This window comes from Zootoca vivipara, chromosome 13 (assembly GCF_963506605.1).
Source record: "Zootoca vivipara chromosome 13, rZooViv1.1, whole genome shotgun sequence".
Classification (NCBI taxonomy): domain Eukaryota; kingdom Metazoa; phylum Chordata; class Lepidosauria; order Squamata; family Lacertidae; genus Zootoca; species Zootoca vivipara.
In genome coordinates this window covers 50,884,920-50,902,208 of record NC_083288.1, presented here as the reverse complement: position 1 = coordinate 50,902,208, position 17,289 = coordinate 50,884,920, and the positions used below count along the sequence as shown (strand labels likewise).

Below are 17,289 nucleotides of genomic sequence, written 5' to 3'. Positions count from 1 at the left end.
CTTTTCTGGCGCTGAATCAAGGCGGCGACCCCCCCTTCCCTTTCTTTCTTCCTCTCTCTCGTTCTTATTCTTTCTTTCCCTCTCCTTCCTTCCTTCTTTATCTCTGTCTTCTCTCCCTCTTTCTTTTTCTTTCCTTGTTTATTCCCTTCCTTCTTTCCTACTCTTCTTTCTCTCCCCTCTTTCCTTCCTCTCTCCCTCCTGCTCCCTCTTTTCTTTCTTTCTTTCTTTCTTTCTTTCTTTCTTTCTTTCTTTCTTTCTTTCTTTCTTTCTTTCTTTCTTTCTTTCTTCCTTCCTTCCTTCCTTCCTTCCTTCCTTCCTTCCTTCCTTCCTTTCTTCCTTCCGTCCTTCCCATCTTTCTTCCTCTCCCTCATTCTTATTCTTTCTTTCCCTCTCCTTCCTTCCTTCTTTATTTCTGTCTTCTCTCCCTCTTTCTTTTTCTTTCCTTCTTTATTCCCTTCCTTATTTCCTACTCTTCTTTCTCTCCCCTCTTTCCTTCCTTCCTATCTCCCTCCCACTCCCTCTTTTCTTCCTTCCTCCCTCCCTCCCCTCCCTCTCCCTCTCCTCAGAAACATAGGATGCTGCTTTATACTTCTGGCCCTTAAACCCTGGAACCAGGAGAACAGCTCCAGTGAGTCAACCTCAGCCAGTCCCTTTGGTGAAGGGTGGTGGCTCACTGGCAGAACATCTGTCCTGCATGCAGAAGGACCCCAGCATCTCCAGGTACCAGTAGCTCTGCAAAGCTCCTGCATGAAACCCTAGCGAGCCTCCACCACCCAGTGCAGTTACCAAAAATCATTTTTCAATAAATTGTACAATAATTGTACATTTGAATATCTACTTGCCATTATTCTGACTATGTTAGTTATTACTTACATTATTACAAAAAACAGTAATAATTGAATGCAGTGACAATAATTTATGATAATAAAGAGTGGACACATAGTCCTACAGATACAACCGGCCCTTTGAGTGTGACCAAACTGCTGATGCGGCCCCCGATGAATTTGAGTTTGACACCCCTGCCTTAACCCCTTAAACATACACTCCAGGCTAAATAATACGCCTTCTGCATTTATCAGAAACCAATATTTTAGTGTCGTTTCACCTGCACTTCGGAACTCCCTGCCTATTGAGCTCAGACTTTTGCCGTACTCTTTTTGACACCTGCTAGAAACATTTTGGCCAAGGCAAGCCTGATCTGGAATGTCTGACATGCGTTTTCATTTGTTTTGTTTTTGATCATGTTTGTTTTTCTAAAAAGATGTTTTAAACAGTCGTTTTAACTGTGTTTTCTTTTACTGATAACTTCATTCATTCTTTTCTGTGAACTGCTTTAAATAAATCATAAACCTTTTGTGAAATAAATGACAAAGAAAGTAAGAAAGTAAGAAGGCAGGCGGGCCGGTTTGGGCAGGATACAGCTGGAGCCCCATTTGGCCTAATGGTTCAGCTTCCACAAGCAGAAAGAAGGCACTTTTATCGTCTTCTGAAATAAGCTACTGAGGACGTTGAACTCGGCTCCACCTTCAAGGAACCCATAAATAAATTCCACATTGCGGAAACTGAGCAGCATCACCTTAAAAATGTGCCAATGCAAAAATGTGCCTTTATTACAGTACACTAGAGCAGGTGTGGGTTAAACCACAGAGCAGAGTAGGGCTTGCCGATCAGAAGGTCAGTGGTTCGAATCCCCGCTACGGGGTGAGCTCCTGTTGCTCGGGCCCAGCTCCTGCCAACCTAGCAGTTCGAAAGCACGTCAAAGTGCAAGTAGATAAATAGGTACCACTCTGGCGGGAAAGTAAACGGCATTTCCGCGTGCTGCTCTGATTCGCCAGAAGCGGCTTTGTCATGCTGGCCACATGACCTGGAAGCTGTACGCTGGCTCCCTCGGGCAATAACGCGAGATGAGCGCGCAACCCCAGAGTCGTCCGCAACTGGACCTAATGGTCAGGGGTCCCTTTACCCCTTACCCTTTAGAGCAGGGGTCAGCAAACCTTTTCAGCAGGGGGCCAGTCAGTCCACTGTCCGTCAGACCTTGTGGAGGCCTGGACTATATTTTAGGGGGGGAAATGAACGAATTCCTATGCCCCACAAATAACCCAGAGATGCATTTTTTTTTAAAAGCACACATTCTACTCATGTAAAAACACCAGGCAGGCCCCACAAATAACCCAGAGATGCATTTTAAATAAAAGGACACATTCTACTGATGTAAAAACACGCTGATTCCCGGACCATCTGCGAGCCGGATTTAGAAGGCGATTGGGCCACATCCGGCCCCCGGGCCTTAGTTTGCCTATCCATGCACTAGAGCTTGTGGAAATCCCATGAAGCTGAATCGTAGTTAGAATCATGGAGTTGGAAGGGCGCCGAGGGTCATCTAGCCCAACCCCCCCCCCGCAACATGGGAATCTTTTGCCCAATATGGGGCTCAAACCCATGACTTCAAGATTAAGAGTCTCACGCTCTACTGACTGAGCTGTGTATATTGAAAGACTCAGGACAGATAGAAGCGAGTCTGTCTTCGCGCGGTACTGAGTTAAACTGCGGAACTCCCTCCCACTGGAGGGAATGGTGAGCACCAACCTAAATGGCTTTAAAAGAGGATTGCACCAATTCGCGGAGGAAGAGGGGGCGATTGGTTGCTACTAGCCAGAATGGCTGCGCTCTACTTCCACAAGAGGGGAGAGGCTGAAAGCAGCTCCCAGTTAAATGACTGCCTGGGCTGCAATCAATTATAGGGTTGCATAATGTTTTGCCTGAGTGTGGTACCAGCACCTATTGGCTAGCGCCTGTGACGTATAACGGGTGACTCCCCCCCCTCTTTCTCCACCAATTCCTTGGAGCAGTTTTTGAAGGATGCTAAAAAGTTTTTAATTTCTCTGAAAGTCGGTTCAAGAGTCACTGCACATATGTACATTTAGGCCTCGGAAATAAGAATACAGGCTTACTTCTCCCTCTCTGCGCTGCCCACCCCCAATTCAATAACACTTAAGGTAAGTTTTCCTTAGAAATACAGCTGCTGGATCTTCATTGCTCAAATCCATAGGTCACCACAGTTATCTTCCTTCGAAGTGAAACTGACTAGACCTCAGCGGTCCAGTCAATTTGTCGGACTGAGTAAATTTCGACGGCCCAGGCAGTTTCTCTGCGCCATCGATTTTTATGAGATGAGAGGCAATGGCAGAAGTTTGGCATGCGATGCTCAGGTCCCCTCTCCTCCTCCTCCTCCTCCTCCTCCTCCTCCTCCTCCTCCTCCTCCTCCTCCTTTGCCCACCCCTCAAATCTCACCAAGCCCCCTTCCGCCACATTTCCATTTACAGCATACAAATTGTGGGGATCTTTGCAACCACTTATCCAGAAAGGACGGAAACCTATGCCAGATTTTGAGCAAATTTCTCACATCCTGCCTTTCGCCACCCCCAAACCAAAGCGGCGGTCCGGCACCCAAGATGGAGACTTTGCTTGTCTTGAGGTGCTGCAAATGGCTCCCTGGGGTGGGGAGAGGGTCTTTTTGTGCTCCTTTCGCTTCGCCCAGGGAGCCCCGAGAAGTCCAAAGGCATCCACCCCCCTCTTCTCTTTGCAAGCGTGATCGCAAGCGTTGTCCCCGCCTCACGCTTTGTCTTGCTGGGGCAGACCCCTTAATTCAAAGGCCTGGAGGTCAGGAGGTCCTGCAGGGGTCTCCGCCTTGGTCCGCAATGGCCGGGAGCAGGAGAAGTAGTCCGGCAAGGTGAGAAGGGTCAGGCTGCCTGCCAGGAGGAACGCTCCAGCCGTGAGGAAGGAGGCGGTGTAATTCCCTGTGATATCTCTCAGCCAGCCTGCAATAATAATAATAATAATAATAATAATTTATTTATACCCTACCCATCTGGCTGGGCTTCCCCAGCCACTCTGGGCGGCTTCCAACAGAAATATTAAAATACACTAATTTCTTAAAGATTAAAAGCTTCCCTAAACAGGGCTTGCTTCAGATGTCCTCTAAAAGTCTGGTAGTTGTTTTTCTTTTTGACATCTGACGGGAGGGCATTCAACAGGGCAGGTGCCCCTACCAAAAAGGCCCTCTGCCTGGTTCCCTGTAGGTTTGCTTCTCGCAGTGAGGGAACCGCCAGAAGGCCCTCGGCACTGGATCTCAGTGTCCGGGCAGAGCGATGGAGGTGGAGACGCTCCTTCAGGTATACAGGACCGAGGCCGTTTAGGGCTTTATCAAAATGCGGTATATCCTTCAGATATACTGGGCTGACGCCGTTTAGGGATTTAAACATTAGCGCCAACACTTTGAATTGTGCTCGGAAACGTACTGGGAGCCAATGCAGGTCTTTCAGGACCGGTGTTATGTGGTCTCAGCGACCGCTCTCAGTCATTAGTCTAGCTACCGCATTCTCGATTAGTTGTAGTTTCCGGGTCACCTTCAAAGGTAGCCCCACGTAGAGCGCATTGCAGTAGTCCAAGCGAGAGATAACTAGAGCATGCACCACTCTGGTTAGACAGTCTGCAGGCAGGTAGGGTCTCATCCTGTGTACCATATGGAGCTGGTAGACAGCTGCCCTGGACACAGAATTGACCTGCGCCTCCATGGACAGCTGTGAGTCCAAAATGACTCCCAGGCTGCGCACCTGGTCCTTCAGGGGCACAGTTACCCCATTCGGGACCAGGGAGTCCCCCACACCTGCCCGCCTCCTGTCCCCCACAAACAGTACTTCTGCCTTGTCAGGATCCAACCTCAATCTGTTTGCCGCCATCCAACCTTTTATGGAACATAAACGGTTGCCTTAGCTCTTGAGCTTATTGGCATCGCCCTCCAGTAAAAGATCACAGGGAGAGCCCTACTGCAGCTGGTCAATGGCCCATGTACTCCAGGATGCTGTTCTCACAGTGGGAAACCCTGCAAGCAGGATTCGAACACAAGAGCCACTCTCCCCTCCTGGGGTTTCCAGCAAGTGGCCTTCGGAAGCACTTACTGCCTCCAACTTTGGCGCTTGGCCACCCTGGCTGGGAGCCCCTGATACCCCTCTCCGCCACAAATCTGACCTCCTTTAAAGTCACCTAGATTGGTGGCTGTCACTGTCTCCTGTGGGAGGAGGAGGAGTCGTTGTTGTTGAATTTAATTTGTATACCGCCCGGTGGCTCTGTGGGTTAAACCACTGAGCCTAGGGCTTGCTGATCAGAAGGTCGGCGGTTCGAATCCCTGTGACGGGGTGAGCTCCCGTTGCTTGTTCCCAGCTCCTGCCAACCTAGCAGTTCAAAAGCACGTCAAAATGCAAGTAGATAAATAGGAACCGCTACAGTGGGAAGGTAAACGGCGTTTCCGTGTGCTGCTCTGGTTCACCAGAAGCGGCTTTGTCATGCTGGCCACATGACCTGGAAGCTGTACGCCGGCTCCCTCGGCCAATAATGCGAGATGAGCGCGCAACCCCAGAGTCGGTCACGACTGGACCTAATGGTCAGGGGTCCCTTTACCTTTACCTTTACCTGGAGGTCTCAGGGCGTTCACATAAAATGAACGCAGTATATAAGATAAAAATAAAAGCAATAATACCCCCCCCCCCAAAAAAGAGCCACATATTAAAAGGGTATGGGATGTTGATCAGGTCAGCCAAAGGCCTGGTTAAAAATTAATGTTTTTGTCTGGTGCCTAAAGGTGTGTAATGAAGGCGCCAGGCAAACTTCCCTGGGGAGAGCATATCACAGACGGGGAGCCACTGCAGAGAAGGCCCCGTTCTTGTGTTGCCACCCTGTGGACCTCTCGAGGAGGAAACACATGAAGGAGGGCTTCTCAAGCTCTACCAACTGAGCCATGCCAACTCTTGCTCAGTCTTTTTTCTAAGATTTATTTTTATTTATTGCATCAATGGACCACTTTGTTTCCCTCCAAGGAGTACATAGTTATCCCCGCCTCCTCATTTAACCCCCACAAGAACCCTGCGAGGTAGGCTAGGCTGGGAGGCAATGACAGGTGTCCGATACCCTTTTTAAAACCACCCAGGTCGGTGGTCATCACTGCCTCCAGTGGGAGGGAGTTCCACAGTTTAACTATGCAGTGTGTGAAGGACTTTCTTCTATCTGTCCTGAATCTTCCGACATTCAGCATCATGAGTTCCAGAGGTAGAAAAACTCCACTTCCTCCAAGCCATGCATTGTGCTTTTTTAAAATTTTATTATTGTTGTGGCCTCTTTTTCGCTTTCTCTCTAAACTAAAAAGTCCCCAGCGCTGCAACCTTTCCTCACAGGTGTTATAAGAATTCTAAGGTCTCAAATGTATACTGTAAAGTAAATGTTCATAAATGTGCAAGGCAAAACACATACTGTACATGAGTATATAAACCACGTGTCTGAAATAGTACGGGAGGCATGGGCGTACCCAGCAAGGGGCAGGGGGGGCAGCTGCCCCCGAAGCAAAAAAAATTACCATATTTTACGGACCATAACCCACACTTTTTCCCTCCGAAAACTGAAGGGGAAAAGTCGCTGCGGGTTATGGAAATCGGGCTGTTTCCGCCCCCTCCGCGACTGCAGCCAGTGACAGGAACGTGGGAGGGGGGAGTAGCAGCCTGAACTGGGGGTGGTGGTGGATGGGAGCTCCATCCTTCCTTCCTTCCATCCTTCCATCCCCCCTCTTCCTTCCTTCCCCCCTCTCTCACCCACCCCTTCCTTCCTTCCTTCCTTCCTTCCTTCCTTCCTTCCTTCTTTCCTTCCTTCCTTCCTTCCTTCCTTCCTTCCTTCCTTCCTTCTCTCTCTTCCCCTCTCTTGCCCCCCGTTTTGATCCTGGGTACCCCCCTGACAGGAGAGCAATCTCCCAAATTGACCTCAGATATTCCTCTGCAGTAAGGGAGGCAAATGGGGAAAGCCTTTGTGTATGAATAGGATGAGCCTGTGACCTGGACTCAGGAACTAAAGTATTAACCATCACAAAAGAATAGCCAGGCTGCCCAGGTAATACAATCAGTGACCATTATCAGGTATCCGGGCAGACAGGATTTCTGCTGTAGACCACCTCCTTCTGTGACGTATGCATGATGTTTTAGGGGGTGGTCTTAGGCTACAGGGTGGGCGATTTCAAGAGTCTATATAAGGGCTTGCGCACCATTATTCAGGGTTCTCCTCCCTCCTGCGTGTGGTGAGTGAGGACCCTGTTGCAACAGTTCCTTGAATGAAGATCAGGCTTACTAGCCGCTTTGCTTCTCAATATTCTCTGGTTGGCCTCTGTTATTTTCTCCTACTGATAGGGAACCCACTTAAGGACTCTATACTGGCTCTTGGAGACCCCATAAGGGAAAAGGAGCAGGTTTTTCTAATAACACAGGTGACCCGCTCCATCCTCTGAATTGTTTCGATTGCCCTTCTCCGAACCTTTTCCAGCTCTTTTCGGTACCCTTTTTGAGGCGAGGCAACCAGAACCGTCCACCAAAGAGCCCTCGGAAGCTTGTGAACAAGGGGAATAAATCGGAGCCCTTTACCTGACAGAGGGGTCCCCACCAGAGCCCCCACGCTCTCCAGCATGTGCATGAGGCCGATCCCCCCCAGCACCGAGTCGTCCCCCACGATTTCCGCCAGGCTGGTGAACTGGAGAGGGACGAGGGCGCCCGCGAAGAATCCGTAGCAGAGGCCCAGGGACATCAGGGCGGCAAAGCCGTGCCCCAGGGGCACCAGAGCGAGCGAGACCCCCGTGAACACTGTCCAGAGGGTCAGGTGGTGGACGAGGCGGCAGAAGACGGCGGTATCTGCCAGCCAGCCAGCCCAAATCCGTCCAAACATGTCTGCCACGGCGGCGGCGGCCATGATAAAGGCCGCTTGGTATTCGTCGCAGCCCTCTTCCCTCGCGTGGGCCACCAGGTGGGCATAGGGGACAAAGTAGCCGGCGTCGACCAGGACAAAGGCCGAGACGTAGCGCAGAAAGGGTCCGTGGCGGAGTAGCTCCAGGGCGAAGAGGGAGGCCAAGGTCCTCCGCCATTTTGAATCCCGGGCCTGGTCGTCCAGCTCTCCTCCGTCTCCCTCCCGGGTCAAGGGCCTCAGCAGCGCGGCGGAGACCACCAGGTTGAGGGACATCGCCGAGACCACCAGCAGCGCCCCTCGCCACCCGTACGAGTCCGCCAGGTGCTGGAAGAGCGGGGAGAAGACCAGCGAGGAGACGCCGGCCCCCGAGACCGCCAGGCCCATGGCCAGAGACCGGCGCTTCTCGAAGTAATCGGAGACAGCCGCCATGGAAGGGGTGAACACCAAGGCCCAGCCGAGCCCTGCGGTTGAAGGAGGGGGGGGGGAGAGAAAAGCAGGTGGTGAGATCAGGCAGTGGATCGCAGAATCACAGGGTTGGAAAGGGGACCCCCGTGGGTCATCTAGTCTGACCCCAGCTCGGCACTGTCGGCACGGCGACCGGCAGCAACCGCTCTCGGGGCTGCTGGACATTGGCAGGGATTGAATCTGGTGCCTTCTGCTCCATCTCTGAGCTACAGCCAACCCCCCCCCCCCCCCCGGAAATAAAGCGAGCTTGTAGCCCTCATGGATCCAGATAAATGGCTGGGTTAGGTAGAGACAGGGATGGAGAACCCGCAAGCAGTCTCCAGGGGTCACTGTTGGGCGCCTGGCAGACCCAGCAGCCAGCATGCCTTGTGGTCAGGAAGGAGGACAAAAGTCGTGTTTGCAGCCTCAGAGACTGGGATAGGTTCCCCATTGCTGACCCTATAGCCCCTTATTGGAAAATAATATATATAATAAGAATAATATTGGAGAAAACTGGATATTGAAACATGCTTAACCTAAATCATATATCCCTGTTTTACAGCGGCCCTTTAAAGTACGCTTCACGCAGAGTATACGCAGTCAGAAGTTGACCTGGCTAAGAAAACACCACCAAGAGCGTAGGGAATTGTCTCCCTTATATGAAACCCCTTACTAGCTGCACACTTGTAAAAGTATGCAGATGAAAATACAAACGGCTGGGTTTCTTTAACTGAAATACAAACTGACTCTAAAGAGACTTTAAACTAAAGATAAATGCTTTCTCTCTTAGCAATGTTATCTACCCACTTTCCAAACCTCCCACAAAACTCTCATTAAAGTACCCAAGAATTAACAGCAAACTAGCATTATAACTAAGCAACTCTCATACTAAGATTCAACTAAGGAATCTCTTAAACTGAGAACAACTGAGAGAGTGATCTACTGCGAGATGAATCAAACTGAAAGATCTAACTAAGAGATACAGAAGGCTTTCTGGCAGAGCCTTATATACAATTAACAGAAACACCGGCACCTGTTTCTCTTAAACAGACAGTATTTACATTAGACCGGCTCTAAAGTAACTTGACTATTCAAAAAATCCAACACCCCTTTTCCCTCATACCAGGGAACGGATGAGGGACCATTGTCCCATAGGCCTAGCTCACCAATGTGAATGTATGTCCAAACTAACCTATTCTTGTGGGAATCCTTTTGTCTCAAGAAACATCATCATCATCATCATCATCATCATCATTATTATTAATACCTTTCCCATCTGGCTGGGTTTCCCCAGCCACTCTGGGCGGCTCCCAACAGACTATTAAAAACACGATAAAACATCAAACATTAAAAAATTCCCCTAAACAGAGCTGCTTTCAGATGCCTTCTAAAAGTCAGATAGCTGTTTGTTTCCTTGACATCTGATGGGAGGGCGTTCCACAGGGCGGGCGCCACCACCGAGAAGGCCCTCCGCCTGGTTCCCTGTAACCTCACTTCTCGCAGTGAGGGAACCGCCAGAAGGCCCTCGGAGCTGGACCTCAGGGTCCGGGCTGAACAATGGGGGTGGAGACGCTCCTTCAGGTCTACTGGGCCTTTGAGGCCGTTTAGGGCTTTAAAGGTCAGCACCAACACTTTGAATTGTGCTCGGAAACGTACTGGGAGCCAATGTAGGTCTTTCAGGACCGGTATGATGTGGTCTAGGCGGCCGCTCCCTGTCACCAGTCCAGCTGCCGCAATGGAGTGCGCCTTCCAGGGTGAAGTCAAACTGTTGTGTTAGCGGCACCAAAGTGACCTCCCCAGGGGTGCAAGCCTGGGCAGCGTGTCTGGAGGTCCTGGGCTGCCCAGATGACAACTCTTGGCCTGGCTGATGGGGTCCAAAGGAAAGCAGAGCAAGGCGTTTGGTGTCCGCTTGGCTGCAGAAGTTGCCAGAAGGGGGCACACAAGGTGCCATTTGACCCCATAGATGTCCCACAATGCAGTGGAGGTTTAGGATCAGAGCGTTCCTTCTTCTCTTCCCAGGAGGAGATGCCCCACCTGCCCCTCACTTCCCTCTACAGCAGGGGTGGCCAACTCCCAAGAGACTGCGATCTACATTAGGAAGAACTTCCTGACAGTAAGAGCTGTTCGACAGTGGGATTTGCTGCCAAGAAGTGTGGTGGAGTCTCCTTCTTTGGAGGTCTTTAAGCAGAGGCTTGACAGCCATATGTCAAGAATGCTTTGATGGTGTTTCCTGCTCGGCAGGGGGTTGGACTGGATGGCCCTTGTGGTCTCTTCCAACTCTATGATTCTACTCACAGAGTTAAAAATTGGTTACAGGTAGGTAGCCGTGTTGGTCTGGGTCGAAGTAAAATAAAAAAATTCCTTCAGTAGCACCTTAAAGACCAAACTAAGTTTTTATTTTGGTATGAGCTTTCGTGTGCATGCACACTTCTTCAGATAACTTCTTCAGAGTTAAAAATTGGCAGTGATCCACCCCCTTTTGGGGGGTTCAGGTCAAGGTTGTTGAGCTTTTTTTAGGGAGGAAAGCCACACTATTTGGGGTGCGCTGGGCGAAAATGTTGAGCTTTTTTCAGGGGAGCCAAAGTTGTTGAGCTTCTTTGGGGGAGCCAGTGATCTACCAGTGATCTACCACAGACGTCCAGTGATCTACCAGTAGATCACGATCTACCTGCTGGATGTGCCTGCTCTGCAGCAAATGCAGAAACTTGACCATTGGACCCACTCTTAGAATCATAGAATCATAGAGTTTGAAGAGACCACAAGGGCCACCCAGTCCAACCCCCTGCCAAGCAGGAAACACGACCAAAGCATTCTTGACATATGCCTGTCAAGCCTCTGCTTAAAGACCTCCAAAGAAGGAGACTCCACCACACTCCTTGGCAGCAAATTCCACTGCCGAACAGCTCTTACTGTCAGGAAGTTCTTCCTAATGTTTAGGTGGAATCTTCTTTCTTGTACAGTGGTGCCTCGCTTAACCAATGCCCTGCTTAACGAAATTTCCGCTTAACGAAAGGTTTTTTCTAGCGGAGGTTGCCTCGCTAGACGAATGCGTTTTACGAAAAATTCATCTAGCGAATTGCGGTTTCCCATAGGAATGCATTGAAATTCAATTAATGCATTCCTATGGGCAAAAAAAAAAATTCAAAAAAAATTCAATGCATTCCTATGGGATTCGCTAGACGAATTTTTCGTTATAAGAAAAGACCTGTGGAACGAATTAAATTCGTCTAGCGAGGCACCACTGTAGTTTGAATCCATTGCTCCGTGTCCGCTTCTCTGGAGCAGCAGAAAACAACCTTTCACCCTCCTCTATATGACATCCTTTTCTATATTTGAACATGGCTATCATATCACCCCTTAACCTTCTCTTCTCCAGGCTAAACATACCCAGCTCCCTAAGCCGTTCCTCATAAGGCATCATTTCCAGGCCTTTGACCATTTTGGTTGCCCTCCTCTGGACACGTTGCAGCTTGTCAGTATCCTTCTTCAACTGTGGTGCCCAGAACTGGACACCGTACTCCAGGTGAGGTCTGACCAGAGCAGAATCTTGGTCTCATCCGGTTCCCCTGTCTTTGCATGCAACTCCCTGAGGGTTGGAGACCCATCGGCTGCCCTCACCTGGTTTAGCAGGCCTGTCGAAGCCGTTCCTGGGATTGTGGCTGCTGTCACACGAGAGCAGCTTCTAGGAGCCCCAGGTGAGAGCTGGGTTCAAGTGGGGGGACCAAAGGTGGACAAACTATCCCAGAAGGAGCAGAACATGTCATATCCCCCCCCAGAGGTCCTACCCCTCCCCTAACGCCCCTTATACCTACTGTACAAAGGTGAGCATTTGCATCCCTTGTCCTGCCCACTTTTCACCCTGACCCTGCCCATGTGGCCCTCCAAAGGCTGCCCATTTGAGAATGTGGCCCTCAAGCTGGAAAAGGCTCCCGCACCCCGCACCCCACCCGGCTTAGAAGAAGGCGCACCTGAGATGAGACCGATGGTCAGGTAAAGGTGAGAGATCTTGACGGAGAACGAAGCCAGCAGCAAACCCAGGCTAGCGAGGAGGCCTCCGGCCATCACCACTGGGCGTGCCCCGTACCGGGCGCTGAGGGCGCTCCCCATTGGGCCTGCAGGGGGCAGCACATGCATAAGCCGCAAGGTCCTCTTACAGTCTGCAGGAGTCGAGCTTGCTGGATCAGTGCAAAGGAGCTGAGCCGCTGGATCAATGCAAACGTCCAGCTCCCTCTGTCGCAGGTTATATAATAATAATAATAATAATTTGCAATCCCATGTGATTAATGCCTGCTAATTAACGTAAGCTGTGCTTTGCGTGAGCTCAGCTGCCGCAGTTCCTAAAAAGCGATTGGTGCCCCATTAATTAACCTACTTTAATTGACAGTGTCCAGAAGAGGGCAACCAAAATGGTCAAAGGCCTGGAAACGATGCCTTATGAAGAACGGCTTAGGGAGCTGGGTATGTTTAGCCTGGAGAAGAGAAGGTTAAGGGGTGACATGATAGCCATGTTCAAATATATAAAAGGATGTCATACAGAGGAGGGAGAAACGTTGTTTTCTGCTGCTCCAGAGAAGCGGACACGGAGCAATGGATTCAAGCTACAAGAAAGAAGATTCCACCTAAACATTAGGAAGAACATCCTGACAGTAAGAGCTGTTCGGCAGTGGAATTTGCTACCAAGGAGTGTGGTGGAGTCTCCTTCTTTGGAGGTCTTTAAGCAGAGGCTTGACAGGCATCTGTCAAGAATGCTTTGATGGTGTTTCCTGCTTGGCACAGGGGGTTGGACTGGATGGCCCTTGTGGTCTCTTCCAACTCTATGATTCTATGATTCTATGATTCTATGACAGTAAGAACTGTTGGACAGTGGAACAGATTCCCACAAGAGGTGGGGGGGCTCTCCCTCCCAAGGGTCATCTAGTCCAACCCCCTGCGATGCAGGAATCTCAACTAGATCATCCATGGCCGAACTACCTCTGCCTAAAAACCTTCAGGGAAGGAGAGTCCACCGCCTCCCAAGGGCGTCCGTTCCACTGTCAAGCAGCTCTTACCCTCCAAAAGCTCTTCCTAACGTTTAGTCGGAATCTCCTTGCAATTTGAACCCGTGGCTTCAGATCCTACCCTCCAGAGGAGAAAACAAGCTTGCTCCCTCTTCCATGGGACAGCCCTTCAGATACTTGAGGATGCTATCATATCTCCTCTCGGTCTCCTCTTTTCCAGGCTAAACATAATACCCAGTTCCTTCAACCGTTCCTTATAAGGCTTGTTTTCCAGACTCTTGACCATTTTGGTCACACCTACCAGCTCGTCAATATCCTTCTTCAATTGTGGCACCCAGAACTGGACACCATCTTCCAGGTGTGGTCTGACCAAGGCAGAATAGAGCAGGACTATGACTTGGCTCTCCTTGGGGGGGTCACTGGCAGTTCCCCCAAGCGGCTCAATTTCCCCGCCACGGCCTGCTCCCTCAAGTGCTCCACCTGGCTACTGCAACACAATTCGGTCTTCCACAACTCCCTCAAGGTGAGGGGAGGGAGGGAGGCGGTGGACCGGGCTTTCAAATACATTCTGTGTCCCCCCCCCCATATTTATTTATGGTGTTGACATCGATAAAACTGCTCCTCTTCCCTTATGGGGTATCCAAGACTTCCCTATCAGTAGGGGCGCGGGTGGCACTGTGGTCTAAACCACCGAGCCTTTTGGACTTGCTGATCAGAAGGTTGGCGGTTCGAATCCCCACGATGGGGTGAGCTCCCGTTGCTCAGTCCTAGCTCCTGCCGACCTAGCCGTTCGAAACCACGTCAAGTGCAAGTAGATAAATAGGTACCACTCCAGCGGGAAGGTAAACAGCACTTCCGTGCGATGCTCTGGTTTTGCCAGAAGCAGCTTAGTCATGCTGGCCACATGACCCGGAAGCTGTCTGCGGACAAACGCCGGCTCCCTCAGCCTATAGAGCAAGATGAGCGCCGCAACCCCAGAGTCGTCCGCGACTGGACGTAACGGTCAGGGGTCCCTTTACCTTTACCTTATGACTTCCCTTGATCTGGATACTAGACTCCTGTTGATGCAGCCTAGAATAGTGTTAGCTTTTTTTGCTGCTGCATCACACTGCGGACTCGTGTTCAGATTGGGGTCCGCTAAGACCCCTCAATCTTTTTTTACGCGTACTCTGGTGCTCTGGAACTGAGCCACTACCCCTTCCCAATGGACACTGGAGCCGATCAACACCTTTAACAGGTTCCCTATCCCTGGTATGCAAAGAGCCGTTTCCTCCCTGCATGGCATAGGTAGGCAAAGGTAAAGGGACCCCTGACCGTTAGGTCCAGTTGCGGACGACTCTGGGGTTGCGGCGCTCATCTTGCTCTATAGGCCAAGGGAGCTGGCGTAAAGCTTCCAGGTCATGTGGCCAGCATGACAAAGCCGCTTCTGGCGAACCAGAGCAGCACACGGAAATGCCATTTACCTTCCCGCCGGAGCAGTCCCTATTTATCTACTTGCACTTTGATGTGCTTTCGAACTGCTAGGTTGGCAGGAGCAGGGACCGAGCAACGGGAGCTCACCCCGTCATAGAATCATAGAATCGTAGAGTTGGAAGAGACCACAAGGGCCATCCAGTCCAACCCCCTGCCAAGCAGGAAACACCATCAAAGCATTCTTGACATGTGCCTGTCAAGCCTCTGTTTAAAGACCTCCAAAGAAGGAGACTCCACCACACTCCTTGGTAGCAAGTTCCACTGCCGAACAGCTCTTACTGTCAGGAAGTTCTTCCTAATGTTTAGGTGGAATCTTCTTTCTTGAAGTTTGAATCCATTGCTCCGTGTCCGCTTCTCTGGAGCAGCAGAAAACAATCTTTCTCCCTCCTCCATATGACATCCTTTCATATATTTGAACATGGCTATCATATCACCCCTTAACCTTCTCTTCTCCAGGCTAAACATACCCAGCTCCCTAAGCCGTTCCTCATAAAGCATCATTTCCAGGCCTTTGACCATTTTGGTTGCCCTCTTCTGGACACGTTCCAGCTTGTCAGTATCCTTCTTGAGCTGTGGTGCCCAGAACTGGACACAGTACTCCAGGTGAGGTCTGACCAGAGCAGAATACAGTAGTACTATTACTTCCCTTGATCCGTCGCGGGGATTCGAACCACCGACCTTCTGATCGGCAAGCCCTAGGCTCAGTGGTTTAACCCACAGCGCCAAATTACTGTTTAACTTTTATGACGCTGGCTGTGCATCGAAAGCACTGTTGGAAATAACCCGGCCGCTTGCCAATTCCTCCCTGCCTCTGTGACTGGGGTTAAAAGAGCAGAGAGGACGCAGCCGTCCCAGAGCCGGCACTCAAATCTCCACCCCGAAACCTGGAACGGCCCCTTACTCGCAAACTGCAGGATGGCGACCCCAAGAGACAGGGCCCAGGAGACGGTGCTGGAGGGTTCCTTGAAGTAAGCCACAAACTCGACGAAGAATACCCCAAGGGAGCGGATCACCCCAAAGACCAGGGCCGTTTGCACGAAACCGGCCAGGACTACCATCCACCCCCATCTGCTGTCAGGATGCGGGCGAGGGGCCATGGAGTCCCCTTCCTTTGCAGAGGTGAGGGTTCTTTGAAAAGAAATGAAATGAAATGAGAGAACAGAAAGAGAGAGAATTAAATTGGTGGCAAGTGACTGTGCATAAGAACAAGTGCTGGATTCACGTACTGTATAAGCTAAACAAACTATAACTTAGGGCCCCACTCTCTTGGGGGGCCCCCAAAAAAATTGAAGGAAAAAAACCCGGATGTACATTTCCAAAATATAAGATAAAAAACAAATAAAATAAAACCTACATATAGCAACAGTATTTTGTGTTGTGTAGGCTCCTATTTTGTTACGTGCAAATGGCTTTCGATACCTATGAGGTCCATAAATTGCCATATATAGCATATATTCAACCCCCAAAACAGCGGCAATTTGTTGTTGACATATAAAGGGTCCCATTACCTCCAGTAGCTTAGGGCCCCATCAAACCTAAATCCGGCCCTACATAAGAATAGCAGAACTTGGCCGCTGGATCCGGCATCCTGTCCACCCAGATGCTCTTCGTGGGAAGCCGACAAGCAGGATTCGAACACAAGAGCAATTCTCTCGCCTCCTGCAGTTTCCAGCAACTGGGATTCAGAAGCTTGGCTTCCTCCAACCATGGAGGCAGAACATAGCCGTTCTGGGTAGTAGCCATCAATGGCTCCCTGGATAGCTGTTGATTAGAGCGTGGGGCTGATGATGCCCAGTTGGCGGGTTCGATCCTGCCTGCATTATTGCGGGGGCTTGGACTGGATGGCCCCTCTTCTAATTCTACAGTTCTATGATTCTCCTGCATGAATTTGTCCAATTCACTTCTTACTCACCTTTTCTCTAGGGGAAATCATTTTAATTTATTGCAATTATTCATTGCATTTATATGCCACCTTTTTTTCCTCCAAGGAGGGGCTCAAATGCCCGGCTCTAAATATGTTGATTCCCGGACCTTCTGCGGGCCAGATTTAGAAGGCGATTGGTCCACATCCGGCCCCCGGGCCTTAGTTTGGGAACCCCTGCTCTAACCACTGCACCACACCGCCTCTCATTGCAGAACAGCTAATAAAGTAGAATGACATGTCCAACATAGATCTGTTGATAATGCACATCTATTCTCCCCCTGCCCCACACGCCGTCAGAGAGCCCACCCCTCTCTTCTTCATTCCTGTTTGAGAGATGGGACTCACCCTTCCACCAGGGGGTGTTGTCCCAGCCAGGCCAGCCGCAGGGGATGAAACAGTGGACTGGAGTTTTTTCTGCCTGCACGCTTCCAATAAATCTGGGGCTTTCGAGTATCTGGCGGACAATCTGGGCTTCACCCCAGAGGCACTGTCTTGGCCAGGCCAAAGTCTCCTCCTCCTGTGTCCTTAGATCATCTTCACTCCTCACCCAATAGACTTCTTCATTTGTGCACAATCGATGAGGTTGCCTACGTCTGTGCGCTGGGATTTGAGCGATTTGGGTGGACGGATTTGGGCTGCATCCAAGACTCGGACGTGCTTCGAAGCATTGTCCCTCGAGGC

At 50.4% G+C, this 17,289-nt stretch overlaps 1 protein-coding gene across 1 annotated transcript; it reads right to left on the bottom strand.

The window, feature by feature from the left end:
* Positions 1–3,310: 3,310 nt before the first annotated feature.
* Positions 3,311–15,923, bottom strand: LOC118095235 (monocarboxylate transporter 13-like). Its single transcript, XM_035136304.2, has 4 exons — positions 15,586–15,923; positions 12,183–12,326; positions 7,455–8,231; positions 3,311–3,818 (listed from the first exon to the last, which is right to left on the bottom strand). The coding sequence occupies exons 1-4, from the start codon at positions 15,779–15,781 to the stop codon at positions 3,613–3,615; spliced, it is 1,323 nt and encodes a 440-aa protein (XP_034992195.2). The 5' UTR covers positions 15,782–15,923; the 3' UTR covers positions 3,311–3,612.
* Between the last annotated feature and the right edge of the window lie 1,366 nt (positions 15,924–17,289).

Bases quoted from the DNA above. Each gene is read 5' to 3' on its own strand.
- LOC118095235 (XM_035136304.2), bottom strand. From the start codon at position 15,781: ATGGCCCCTCGCCCGCATCCTGACAGCAGATGGGGGTGGATGGTAGTC. The intron at 8,232-12,182 runs GTGCGCCTTCTT...CTTCAACCGCAG, and splicing joins GACCATCGGTCTCATCTCAG to GGCTCGGCTGGGCCTTGGTG. The intron at 3,819-7,454 runs GTAAAGGGCTCC...TTATTATTGCAG, and splicing joins GGTGGGGACCCCTCTGTCAG to GCTGGCTGAGAGATATCACA.